Below are 12308 nucleotides of genomic sequence, written 5' to 3' on the forward strand. Positions count from 1 at the left end.
AGGCTCGTTCGAACCTCGCCGGGAAGGGGGCGCGTTCATTAACGGGCAGACGGTGCCGCTTTCTCGGTTCTGGGGGAGCTAGGTTAAAATAGCCGCTGTGTGTGGCGTAGTGTTATAGTTTCCAGAGCTTAGTCGATCAACCAGGGCTTTTAAACCCACCCTGTGAGAAGCAGCCCCTTCCTGCACCGCCCCGGTCGTTCTTGTGTGGGTCTGACAGCCAGAGCTAGTGCAGGTGTTGGGAGGTAAAACTCGTCAGTCGCGGCTGCGCAGTGAAGTTGGTCTTTGCGTGTTAAAGGCAGAACTACTTCTAGGGTCTAGTCTGGGAGCACTGAGTAACCAAACACGTGGAATACCGATTCATGGCCTTTCTTCCTGCAGCTTGAAGTTTTACACATGATTTACATGAGAATCCTGCAGAAGGTGTATGGAATCCGCCTGGAGCATTTCTACATGGTATGTCTGTAGCAACAAGAGTAATGAAATGTGAAAGGAAAAGATACCACACTTAGTAAATTAGATGCTGAAGTATGTCCCTCTTTGTTAGCTCACGGCAAGTAGCTTTTTTTTGTGTTTTGTGTGTGGTAATTGCATGAACAGGAGCTTAGAAACTCAGCCAGCACTGCAGGCTGTGCGGAAGGGCTCTGTGGAGAGCCCTCTCCTTCTGCAGTTCAGCTCTGAATTCTTTTCTCGGAGATGCTGCGAGTGCTAGAAGTGTCCACTGGGTCCGGAGGGACTGGGCAAGCTCACAAAGGGATGCCATCTCTGGCCTTGAAATACCCACTGACTTCGTGGGCTGGAGGAGGGTCTCTGCTGAGACGTTAGCAGGTCTAGTTGGTCTAGTAGGAACATAAATGTGGCTTTTAATGTTTGGATGTCTCCACTTCCCCATTAACTGTGGGGAAAGGAAGGAGAAGGGCAGCTGGAGGTTAACTGGTACCTTGTTGATTAACACTTCGTTTATCTTCAGTCTCTGTTAGATAAGAACTCACTCCTGGAAGGAAGAATAAGTAGCATCGTCTTGTGCCCTTTTTGGATAATCTACAAGGGAGGAGGATCACATGTGCACAAGATAACTCAGTTCCTTGCAGGCAGTCGTGTTAGCTGGGATACTGAGGTTTAAGATATCAGAAAAAGGGGACAACGTGCCACTACCTTCTCCTTCCTTTCTTCCTAAAACAATTGTGTGGGTGAATTTCAGGGTGTTTAAAGAGTGTCTTGGTGCGCAGTGCAGGGGCTGTCCTTCTGCATTGGTTTTGAACAAATTAAAACAGGGTTTAGATTGAATTCTAGAGTTTCTCATGTTGCTGCTTTAGTTATTGTTGTCTTTTTACATTTTGACCAGCCAAAACTGACACTTAAAATAGTCTGCCGATTAACCCGGCAGCATTCTTCAGCCTCTAACGCGTTCCCTGTGGCTGGAGAGACCATCCTCAGTGTGTTTAACCTATTTGAATTACGTTGTGGAAACAAACCCGTGTATTTTTAAGTGTTCTCTACTTATGCATTGCCTCTCTTGACTCTTTAGATGCCAGTCAACAGTGACATATCGTACCCACAGATATTCGAAGGCTTTCTACCCGTCTGTAATTTGTATATTCACATGTAAGTAGAGAATGCTACAGCTGTTCAGTTGCTATTCCTTGTGAAGGTCCAACGTACGAGAGGTGGTGGGGCTTTTTGCTGATGGTGGTCCCACTGCTCGTTGGTTCCGAGCAAAGGGGAATTTGCAGGTGAACAGGGGACCGCAGTAGAGTAAAAGCCTTAGCAGGCATCTGTCTTGTCGGAATTAATGTGTTAACCAAATAATCCAGCCTCCCCAAGATGGAGCATAGATTTGTATTTCGAATGGCTGGAGGGTCACCATTACACCCAGGAGAAGGATCTCGAGTTTGCTGTCTGAATTTTGTGTAGATGTTGCTGTTGGAATGAGGTGAGTGCTAGACTTACAGCTTCGTTTCGCTTGTAAGGGGAGAACTGACTGACGGTTAAGTGTAGGAGTTCCCTAATTAAGCTGAAAATTTGTTCTGAAGGTATTTTTGTCTGTAGAAATCTTTGTGAGATGCTGTAAAAGCGCAGGTTTTGAACGCTGATCCATGCGCAGAGTCCTGTGTTATTCTCCTGAGACTTGCTGTTGTCTTGTGCTTGCTGTGGGATGAGAGGACAAGACCTGCCTTGTAGTAAACAGGTACAGCACAAAACCTGAGTCCTGGTCACTGCAGACACAGCTGTATTTTGTTTTCCTTGCAGGGAGCGCTTACTCCCGGTGTGCCGGATTAACGATTTCCAAATTGCTGATGTTTTAAACCCAAGTAAGTAGGCACGTTATAACCTTTGTGTTTCCTGGGGCGGTGAGTGTCACTGACATGTGTGTAGGAAGTGACTGTTTGCTTCACCCTTCTCAATATCCAGCAGTGGTGGTTCTGGTAAGACTTGGAAAAGGCTGTTCTGCAGAACTCTTTCACTTCACGCTCTTTCAAGACAAGGCTCTGTCTTATCTTTGTAATCATCTTTCTCAGAATAGAACCAAAAAGTCCCCGCAGCTGCAACTGCTGCCTCCAGTTAGCTGGATGGTTACAGTCAGGCTCTGTCTGCAGAGTTGCAGTCAAAGGGTGACGCTCTTTCTGCCTGAATTCTTTTTTAATGGGAGGCTGTAGCTTAGTCGTCTTTCTTCTAGGTGCTGTTTTCATTTGTTAAACTGTGTAGCACTGCTGAGACATCGTAAGTTCATAGCTTGCCTCTACTTTTTGTGTAGTCCGTGAAATCTTTGCAAGGTGAGCAGCAGAACAACTGATTTGGATTCCCTTGTTTTGTAATTTCTGTCTCTTTGAATTATGTTTTGTCCAACTTTTGCTATGCAGTTGCAATGCATGTGGAAACCAGAATAGTCATGGCTTGCAACTCCCTTTTCAGAAACAAAGAGGACAGCGCGCTTCTTGAGTGGCATCCTCAACTTTGTGAATTTCAGAGAATTCCGACGCCAGAGCTACCTGGAGCTGCAACAGAGCTATGTAAGACTGGGCGCCATGTTACTGCAGATACCTGCTGACATGTGGTTAATATTAATCTAGAACTGGGAGCACAAAGGTGGTGGATTTTTAACTGCATGTTGAAATAACACACTGGAATTTTAAATGTAGCCGGGTAATGCAGGAAGGTACCGGTTTAATATTATATCAACCTGTACAACTATATCACATGTTATAAACCCTCTGCAAGGAAAACCCTTGCAAAGCCCTTGAGGTAACATGTCCGTTTAGAAGAGTGGATAACTTGTCAGTGCTGTAAAGGTTTCTGCGTGACCAAGTTATTACTGTTTTCTGAAGGTTTTTTTTCTGTAATTGATTTGATAGTTTAGCCTGGCGAGCTAAACTCCTCACATCGTTTTGAGAAAAGATAGATCTAACAGTCAGTGGGGTGAAGCTAGAATTGCAGGTGGCTCCTCTTCTGAATATCTCAGAAGTTCAGGATGGTGCATTTCATGTGAGGTGATGATAAACAGGGCTCTGACAGAAGCCAGAGAGAAGTCGTATTCTGCTAAATTAAATCTCTCTGAATATTTAATTTGCAGAAATCGGCTATGGAGAAACACCAGCAACTGGAGACAGCAAATCGTGAGGCAGTGCTGAAGCTGGAGAAACTGAAGTGAGTATGAGGAGTAAGTAAGCAATGAGATGTGCTGCTTTCCTTCTTCAGTGCGTGTGATCTGCCCAGGCTGGATCGATGGGCTGAGGCCAGCTGTATGAGGTTCCACAAGACCAAGTGCTGGGTCACGACACCCCCCTGCGATGCTACAGGCTTGGAAGAGTGGCTAGAAACTGCCCACAGGGAAAGGACTTGGATGTGTTGGTTGCCAACAGCTGAGCATGAGCCAGCAGTGTGCCCAGGTGGCCAAGAAGGCCAACGGGGTCCTTGGCTTGTATCAGCAATAGTGTATGTGGCCAGCAGGAGGAGGGAAGTGATTGTCCCCCTGTACTCAGCACTGGTGAGGCCACATCTTGAATCCTGTGTCCGGTTTTGGGCTTCTCGCTTTGAGAAGGACATTGAGGTGCTTGAGCACGTCCAGAGAAGGGTGGTGAAGGGTCTCATAACTGAGTCCTATGAGAAGTGGCTGAGGGAACTGGGGTTGTTTAGTCTGGAGAGGAGGCGGCTGAGGGGAGACCGCATCGCTCTCTACAGCTACCTGAAAGGAGGTTGTAGAGAGGTGGGGGTCGGTCTCTTCTCCCAAGTAACAAGAGACAGGGTGAGAGGAAATGGCCTCAAGTTGTGCCACAGGAGATTTAGGCTGGATATTAGGAAAAACAGGGTTGTGGGCTTGTGAACAAGCTGCCCAGGGCAGTGGTGGAAACCCCAACCCTGGAGGGCTGTCGATGTGGTGCTGAGACATGGTTTAGTGGTGACCTGGCGGTGTCAGGTTAATGGTTGGACTTGATGATCTTAGAGGTCTCTTTCAACCTACACTAGATTCTGTGATTCTACATGTGCTGCCTAGACAGGAGCCTAGCAGTTAAGCTGTGTGATTTGTTGGAATTGTTTGATAACAACTGTAGGAACTTCTAATCTGAGCAGTCCTGACTTCTCCTTTGGCCCTTGCCCTCCCCAGGAAATAAGGCAGCTGTTGCTGCTGGGTTGTGCTCTCAGTCGCGGCAGCAGCTCTATCGGTGTTAGCTAGAAGAGTTGCTGGCAGAAGATGAAAACGTGACTTTGGAGTGTTTGGTTGCTCTGAGAGGATACTGTATTTTGCATGTTGGAGACTGCGGTGAAACTTTGTGCTGTTAGTATTTAGTGCTCTGTCTTTATCTCTCCAATAGCTGTGGGAAGCCCATCCTGAACATCACAGATGGGTAAAGTTGTCTTCCTTAGTTATTTGACGTGTTTGCCCCATTCTCCATTTCAGGCCATTTAGTCCTACTGCCTGTGTCTTTGCACCATGAAGTTTTGGTTTTGCTTGTGGATAGTAGGATGAAGAGGTGGCTAGTTTTCAAGACAGCTTTCAAAACAAAGTGTTTTCTTTTCTCTGATAGCCGCTCTTGGTGCGTGCTAGACATTGTCTTCTAGTTAACTATATGTCTACTCTGAATACAAGTATGCACGTTTCATAAATGAAATTAGTAGAAGGGTTCTTCTTTAGTGCTTTGCTTAACGTGGTCTTTAAAGTTAGTCTGTTATGCTTGTACCAATTCTTGCCAAAATAGCTCTTTGGAGTATGCTTCAACTACAAAATCTTACTCCCCTTTTGCTCGTAAGATGTATTGATTTGAGATGTAAAGTTACTGCTTGTAAACGCTTCGGAGAGAGTGGTTGTTTGATCTGCTCTGTTGACCTGACTCTAATGATGCTGAAACTGTTCAAATATCTTTATTTTCTGCTTAGCACCATTCCGGTTGAACATCAAGCAGAGGTCAAGCAGCTGACAGATAATATCCGAGACCTGGAGCAACTGCTACGGCAAGACTATCGTCGGAAGCAAGTATGATCTCGTTATATATTTCTCTGAAATGCTGCTATGGCTTCTGATCATGGGTCTTCCTTATTTCTGCTGATTTTTGTTCCCCTTGCTTCTACTAAGGATAAAAAACACTGAAAAAAGGTAATTGCAACAGACCGTCTTGTCTAACCACTTGCACCAACTCATTTCACTGTAAGGGATGTGAAACGTACTTGAAATGGGGGAATACAAAGGTGTGTTCAGCTCTCTGAACTGCACTCACTGCTCCAGTGGCTTGGGAGATACCTGTGTTATTGCTCAGTTGTAACTGCCAGGGTCAGTAAGAAGAGACATAGTCTGTCTCTTACCTCTGATCCTAGTTACCTGCTGCTGGCTGCATCCCCAGTGCTCCCAGTGACTTATGCAACAACCTTCTCCTTCCCTGCCTTTTCAATCTTACAGGCTGCAATTTCGTCTGCTGGTTGTGGCACTCCGAGACCATAAGTGGGATTTCTCTTGTAGGTAGAAGGGCAAAGGAGGTAGCAATTGTAGAGATGCTTATTTAAAATTCGTTGCTTTTTTTTTAGACAGCCTTGCAAGAAGTGATTTCACAGAAGAAGTCAGATATGGCAGAGAGTACCCGGAAACTGGTAAGCACCTCTACATTGGGTGTAGGCCGTAGCTTGCATCTCAGAACAATTAATAGATCATCTCACTTTCTAGAGTCAAATTATTCTTGGAGCCAGGTAACATTCAGGTAGTGATTATTTGTTTTCTAAAAAAAATTATTTGGCTTAATTTTTCCTCTCCCGTGGAAGCTTTACTGCAGTAGCTTGTTTTGCCCTTAACTGTAAATACGCAGCTCTACAATGTAAAGCTGTCTGTGGTCAGGAAGCTGATCTTTAACAGATGAGAAATCCAGACTTCTGAGATGGTGCGGGCTTAAGTGCCCGGAGTGGCTAATGAGGCAGCCGCTGACCCAGCGGGGAGGAAACAGGAGGTTTTTTGAGGGGTTGCACAGGAAGCTCGTTGCTTTTCTACCAGGTTGGTGCGGCTGGCTCTGAACCCTGCAGTGACGGCCTCGGGTGCCCTAGGGGAGGGGTTCTGGAGGAGAGAGCTGCTGGTGATGTGTGTTAGCTGGCAGCTTTTTCAGGGTAATGCTGGTCTTGTGATTCGGTGTTGCAGCCCTGTGAGCACATTCGGGGAGTGAAATGGGCTTAACTGCTTTGATTGGGAATGTCAGTGCTGCTCAGAGGAATTTAGTTTTAAAACAAACTTCCTGATGAGGAGTAACTTGAAACAGGGAAAAGAACCTGTCTAGACATAAGCACGGTTTGCCAGGATCTTGGCAATTCCTCTTTGCTCACCCAATATTGAAAGTGTGTTTGTGTCGATAACCAGAATGAGCTTAAAGTGACAATGGCCACTTTGAAAGAAGAACAAGAGCAGCTGAAATCAAAAATTGTGGAGAGTCCAGAGGAACTGAAAAATTACAAGGAATTGATGAAAGAGACTGTTAAGAAACTCAAGAAATCCAAGGTGAGGTTTTCAGCTGTCTGCACGGGAGGGGTTCTGTTCGAAAGAGCACCTAGAACTGCTTCTTGAATGACTTGTACTTCTAGTCAAAAATCAACAGATCAGTGGTTAGTCTGAAATGAAATCACAACTTCAGAGAAAAATCACGATTCCAGGGGAAACCGAAGGTTGGCTCTGGGGGTGGTTTGTTGATGTTCTGTTTGTGCTGGTGGCTTGGTTTTGTGGTGGGAGTCTTGTTTTGTTTTTTGAGAAGCAGGACTGCAGTCACTGCTGCTTTGTCCTTGGTGGGTAACTTTATTTGTGAAACGAGGTGCAGGACTCTTGAATCTATATTGTGCCTGTCTGCTCTCAAGAAATGGTAGTATTTTGGCAGCTCGCTGATGTCCTTGGGTTCAGAACATGTGGTTCGTAGTGTCTCTGGCACCATCTCTGTTTCTGGAGTCGATGGCGCTCTCTACTTGCGTGCTGAACATTGAGTTCCGTTCCTAGCTTCTGCTTGGTTCTTTTATAGTGATGTCCAGTGTTTAAACATTCATAGTTCATGATCAGGGCTTAACTTTTTGTCTCCCTAGGTATTTTGGTTCCAAAGGTGTAAACTTTATTGCTGTAATTCCTGACATTGCTTTTATGATGCTTTACATAACTCCTGTTTTACCAGTATAGAATTTTTTCTCTGTACAGCTTTTTCTTCTGTCCGAAAAGCTCTTGTTGCAATGCAGTGTGAAACACTGGCATGCCAGTTTTCCTGCGCTTTCCAAGTAAATGCTTTTTTACAAGCTGAAGATGTCATCTCAGTAACTACTAAATATTAGTTCTAGTATGTATTGAGGGAATGGATACAAATATGCATTAATATTATACAAAATAACTGCTGAGCTGCTGAACTGCTGAGTCTTTTCTCTAAAGCAAGAAGTCATTGAGAAATATGAAAGCTACAGAGACCTGGTTGAAGTTCTGCCAGCATGCCAGTTGGAGGTGCAGTTATATCAAAAGAAGATGGAAAGACAGGGAGCAAATGTGGAGACACTGGCCAATGTTTTATCAGAGGTTTGTGTTATCCAAAGTATGTCCAGTTAGGGAGAACTTAATGTCTAAGCAACACGGGTGTTCATCAAGAAGTGTCTGTCTTGAATGTTCCTGTCTCTCCTCTTGCCCCAAAAGAAAGACTCGTGATAACTTCAACATCTCATTCTCAAAAATATAGCTGCTGCTTTGCGTGCCAATAGCTAATGAGCTATTGACCCCTTTAATATATTGAATATAATGAATAGTGACCCTCTTTTAATAGTCAATGCCTTTTTTGCTATAGAAACTGGATCTCAAATAGTTTGAGCTGTCTTGGGGTGGCTGGTAGGAAGTGATGGAAGAGTGAGATTCAGTTTTTTCTGCCTAGAGAGCAAAAAATTCCTACTTCAAGAAGAGTCATGTCTTAAGCACCTTTATTAATATTATAAGGGAGCATTTCCCTGATGAAATGTTTGTCACCGTACAGTACCTTGCTGTTTGCTACTTGGTTTTGGGAGAACGCAGTTATTGGCATTTAAAAATGTTACGCAGTCATTTGGGGCATTTGTATAACGTGTTCAAATTACCTGTGGCAAAGAGCTATCGCAGAACTCATAGTAACTTCTGAAAATCATTCTAGGCGATGGCACCCTGTCTCTGTCCTTGATGTATATAAAAATCAGATAAAGACTAAAACTGGGATTAAACTGGGAGAATTAATTAGCAATCGGATCTTGAAAGAGCAGAAAGCTAGTTCTAATTGTAATGAACTAACTGCTGTTTGGATTATTTTTGTCCCCCATTTAATTTATTTCAATAATTATGTCCTCTAGGTCAGAAATCTGGAGGACCAGCTTGAGAGTGCTCAGATAGAGCTGAAGAAGGGGAAGACAGATGAAATGTCCTTAAAGAGACTGGTCACTGCCAAGCACGAGAAGCTCTCTACAGCTGAAATAAGGATAAAAAAGAAGCGTGAAGATGTCGAGCAATATAAGCACACTGTGTTTGAGTAGGGATGAATTGATGTTTCTGCCCGATGCTACTTTATGTCTTCGTTACGTGTTGCCGAAGTTCATGTCTGGTACAAATGTGTAGCTCAGCAGTGAGAAGAAAATGAGCGATGTGGGGTAGCTTTGTGTGAAGACCAGTAACGCTGCAGGCAGGGACTTGGGGTCTCAAATCAATAATTGCAATGTGACTTGACAGCAGTTCTTTTATTGGAGCACTAATTTAATTTATAATGCTTATTCTTGATTCTTTTATCTTCTTAAAGAGAATGTCACATTGGGATAATTTCCCAACTTATCAGACTTCAACAAAGCCCCATTTGCCTTTCATGAATTTTTCATAATTTCCCTTGCCACTTTTGCTCATTATCAAAGATGTTCAAGACCCATGGGGAAATGGGGCTCGTATCTCAGAGGAGTATTATCCTGACATGATGCTTCTAAAACAAAAGGAAAAGTGTCATTTGATCAAAGCCTCCTAGCCCCTCTTCCTTCCTACCACACGCTAACGGCAAGTTGCAAGGCAGTGTTTACAGCACAGCAGCCGCTTCTGCAGCGTCACGAGGTCACTGTGAGATCAGAATTGCTGAACTGTTGTGGAGAAGGTTATCATATACCATTGGGTTTGGTACACGGCTAGGAAAGGGAGTATGGAACTATTGAGTAGATGAAGTGTGATGGAAGAGAGCTTTTCCCACGTAGCTGAGAGAGTCAGCTAAGATAAGGCTTGTGTGGTGTGTGGAATGGCAGCAAGATTCCCCGGCTTCCTTTGCCCCTCACTGGGCAAAACTGAGCAGATTGGACTCGCTGAAGGAGATTGAAAGCTACTTTCCCTTCCAAATAAAAAATGAAAATAATATGAACAAATGCTCCTTTATGTTAAGTTGCTGCAAATTTTTCTGATTTTAATGTGTTGGATGTTTCCCTTGAGTGATGAAATTAGATGCTTTGATAAGCAAGAGGGGAAGGGACTTAACCTTTGTTTGAAAACAAGAGGTTTTTGCTGGTGAATAGGTGAGTGTGTCCTGACTGTTCCCTTGAGGTAGGAAGATGTAGGTAGGCTCTTGCTGAGCATGAACAGTTTCATCCGTTCTTTAGAGAAAGCAGCTGACCCAGTTCCAATTGTAATTATGGTGCAAATGCTTATATAAACTGGTAGGTGTAGATGGGTGGGATTTGAGCTCTAACTTGATGGGAGGGCATCTGGGTCTAAGGAAAACGTGTGATTTGCAGTGATGCTGAAATATCAGGTGCAGCTGTATTGGCTGTAACCTTGTCTGGCAGCTGGCCTTTAGGCAGGGGTCTCTGCTGACACCTCTGTGTCACTCAAAGGCAAGAAGATGCAGTGTTCTGCTGTTGGGTTGGTTCCACTGGAGTTGGTTGAGTTGCCTTGATTGGCAGCAGCTGAGAATCTTCAACATACTTCTCTAACTCCTCTTTGAATTTAGCTTCTTGTACCTAAGTTGGTCTCGTTTAAGAGTTGGACAGATTTCCAAGCAAGTTTCATGCTCATAAAATGTAAACTTTGCTTGGGATGGTGTCAGGCTTAATCTGGAATTAATCGAATGGTTCAGTAATAACTTTTTTCCTCCTACCTTTAGGTATTGTAACAGAGTTCAGGAGAAGAGGGGTGCTGTGTATGATAAAGTGACGGCCATTCACAAGGAGATCCAACAGACGAGGTTCAAAATTCAGCAGCTGAAGGAGAATGCTGAAAAAGAAGAGATGAAAGCCAAGGTGAGGGGTTTTCCCTAAAGGAACCCTGTTTGGTGTCCTCAGAAGTGATTTTTAACTCGGGCTGTGGAGATAAAGGAATCACTTATAGGTCCTAAAAATGAGTAGGCTGCACAGGTGGCTAATGGGGAGGAGAGCACTTCCTGCTGGTGGTTCCACTGGGTTGTTCGTATCTCCCGTGGGCCATCGATACACCTCCAGAGAAGGGGGCTGCGCAGACCCGAGACAGGACTCTGGAATGGTGTGATTGCTTGGTATTTTGGGAGGCCTTCCCCCCAGTGCCTGTAGCAGATACTGTGCTAGTTCTGTGATGTCCATTTTTGGGTCATGGTAGTTCCAGCTCTAAGCAGCTGGATTTTCTTTCCTTTGTTTGGCCTCTGGGACCAGACCTGTGAGGCTTTATGTTCATGTTGTAGTAATGAGCGGTACTGCAATTCTCTCACCAGTCTCCCTCAAACACAGGACCACGTGCCATGTCACAAACCCTTCCTAGGATTTCAGGAGATGTCTGTCCAGCTCAGCTTTGGAAAGAGGCAGAGATCCTGACAGATTGGGTGTAGGGGGTCACAGTCTATCCTGCCTGTTCATCCCTGAAGTACTGTCCGTGCTGGGAGGACAGTGGTTGCAGTCACAGTGCAGGAGACTTAGTGACTAAGGTTAACCCAGAATGGGGCAGAGCAGTGCGAGTACTGGGCTAGCGCTGGTGTTTGACCTTAATATTGTCACCACTGTGTTAAAACAGAATCTTAATACTGGGATTCTGCTTGTGGCTGCTCGTATTCTTTTGATGTTTTGTAACTCTCCTGTGTTCTGTTAATGCTGCTGCTTAAGCCAAGGATGAGGTACCTTTGACATCATGTGAGCCCACCAGCCCACTCTCATTTATATCCCTGCAAAGCATAAATGTTAACTTTGCTGATTGCTTCCCCCCCTTCCTCTTGTCTTTGTAGGAGATATACCTAAACCTGAAGGCTGGGTTGGAGAAGCGTCATGAGTCTCTCATTAACACAGCAAAGAGTTACGCAGACGCGAGAGAAGAGAAAATTGCTGAACTGAAGAAGGGTCTACTTAAAGTTCAGACTTCTGAAGACAGTGCTTAGACCTGTCATCACTTGTATTCCGCTTCCATTACTTTTATCCTTGTATCTGAACTCAAGAGCTTGTGCTTTTCATGGGATGGATAACTGTTGCAGGCAAAAGCCAGCTTTCTCAAAGAACGTGTCGGCACACATCTAGCTTTCTAGACAGACCCTGGTGTTGTGAGCTCGCTAATGTGGATGAGAAAACGCTTGTTCGAGCCTCTGGGTGTTATTTCAGTCAGTGTCTGGTTTTAGTGGTAGTAATGCAAGTCTTGCCAACACCAAATTGCTTGGCATTTAGACAGAATCCTGCTTTTTGTTGAAACTGTTCTTCAGGCTTCGATCTGGGAAGGCCTGGCGCTGTGCTCTGGCCTGAATGGACACGCTCTCCGATAGGTCAGTAACCAGCGATTACTGGCTGCCGTTATTCAGCGAAGATTGAATCCTGATGGGGCAGTAGCATCCACGTCAATGCCAGATCACTCTTGTAACAAATATTGGTGACTGGTAACGCTCAAGAGC

General features: G+C 44.7%; 1 protein-coding gene across 1 annotated transcript; it reads left to right on the forward strand.

Annotated features, from left to right (window-relative positions):
- The first annotated feature begins 377 nt into the window (after positions 1 to 377).
- NUF2 (NUF2, NDC80 kinetochore complex component) lies at positions 378 to 11951 on the forward strand. The gene is made up of 12 exons (XM_010137521.1): positions 378 to 453; positions 1526 to 1602; positions 2248 to 2309; positions 2911 to 3008; positions 3569 to 3642; positions 5371 to 5467; positions 6013 to 6075; positions 6827 to 6964; positions 7868 to 8008; positions 8800 to 8975; positions 10575 to 10710; positions 11658 to 11951. The coding sequence occupies exons 1-12, from the start codon at positions 394 to 396 to the stop codon at positions 11805 to 11807; spliced, it is 1272 nt and encodes a 423-aa protein (XP_010135823.1). The 5' UTR covers positions 378 to 393; the 3' UTR covers positions 11808 to 11951.
- Positions 11952 to 12308: the final 357 nt, after the last annotated feature.

This window comes from Buceros rhinoceros, unplaced genomic scaffold (genome assembly GCF_000710305.1).
Source record: "Buceros rhinoceros silvestris isolate BGI_N320 unplaced genomic scaffold, ASM71030v1 scaffold5836, whole genome shotgun sequence".
Taxonomy (NCBI): Eukaryota; Metazoa; Chordata; class Aves; order Bucerotiformes; family Bucerotidae; genus Buceros; species Buceros rhinoceros.

Coding starts and splice junctions, on each gene's coding strand:
- NUF2 (XM_010137521.1), top strand. CDS start 394: ATGATTTACATGAGAATCCTGCAGAAGGTGTATGGAATCCGCCTGGAG. Junction 3,643..5,370: donor CTGAAGCTGGAGAAACTGAA/GTGAGTATGAGG, acceptor TTTTCTGCTTAG/CACCATTCCGGTTGAACATC. Junction 6,965..7,867: donor AGAAACTCAAGAAATCCAAG/GTGAGGTTTTCA, acceptor TTTTCTCTAAAG/CAAGAAGTCATTGAGAAATA.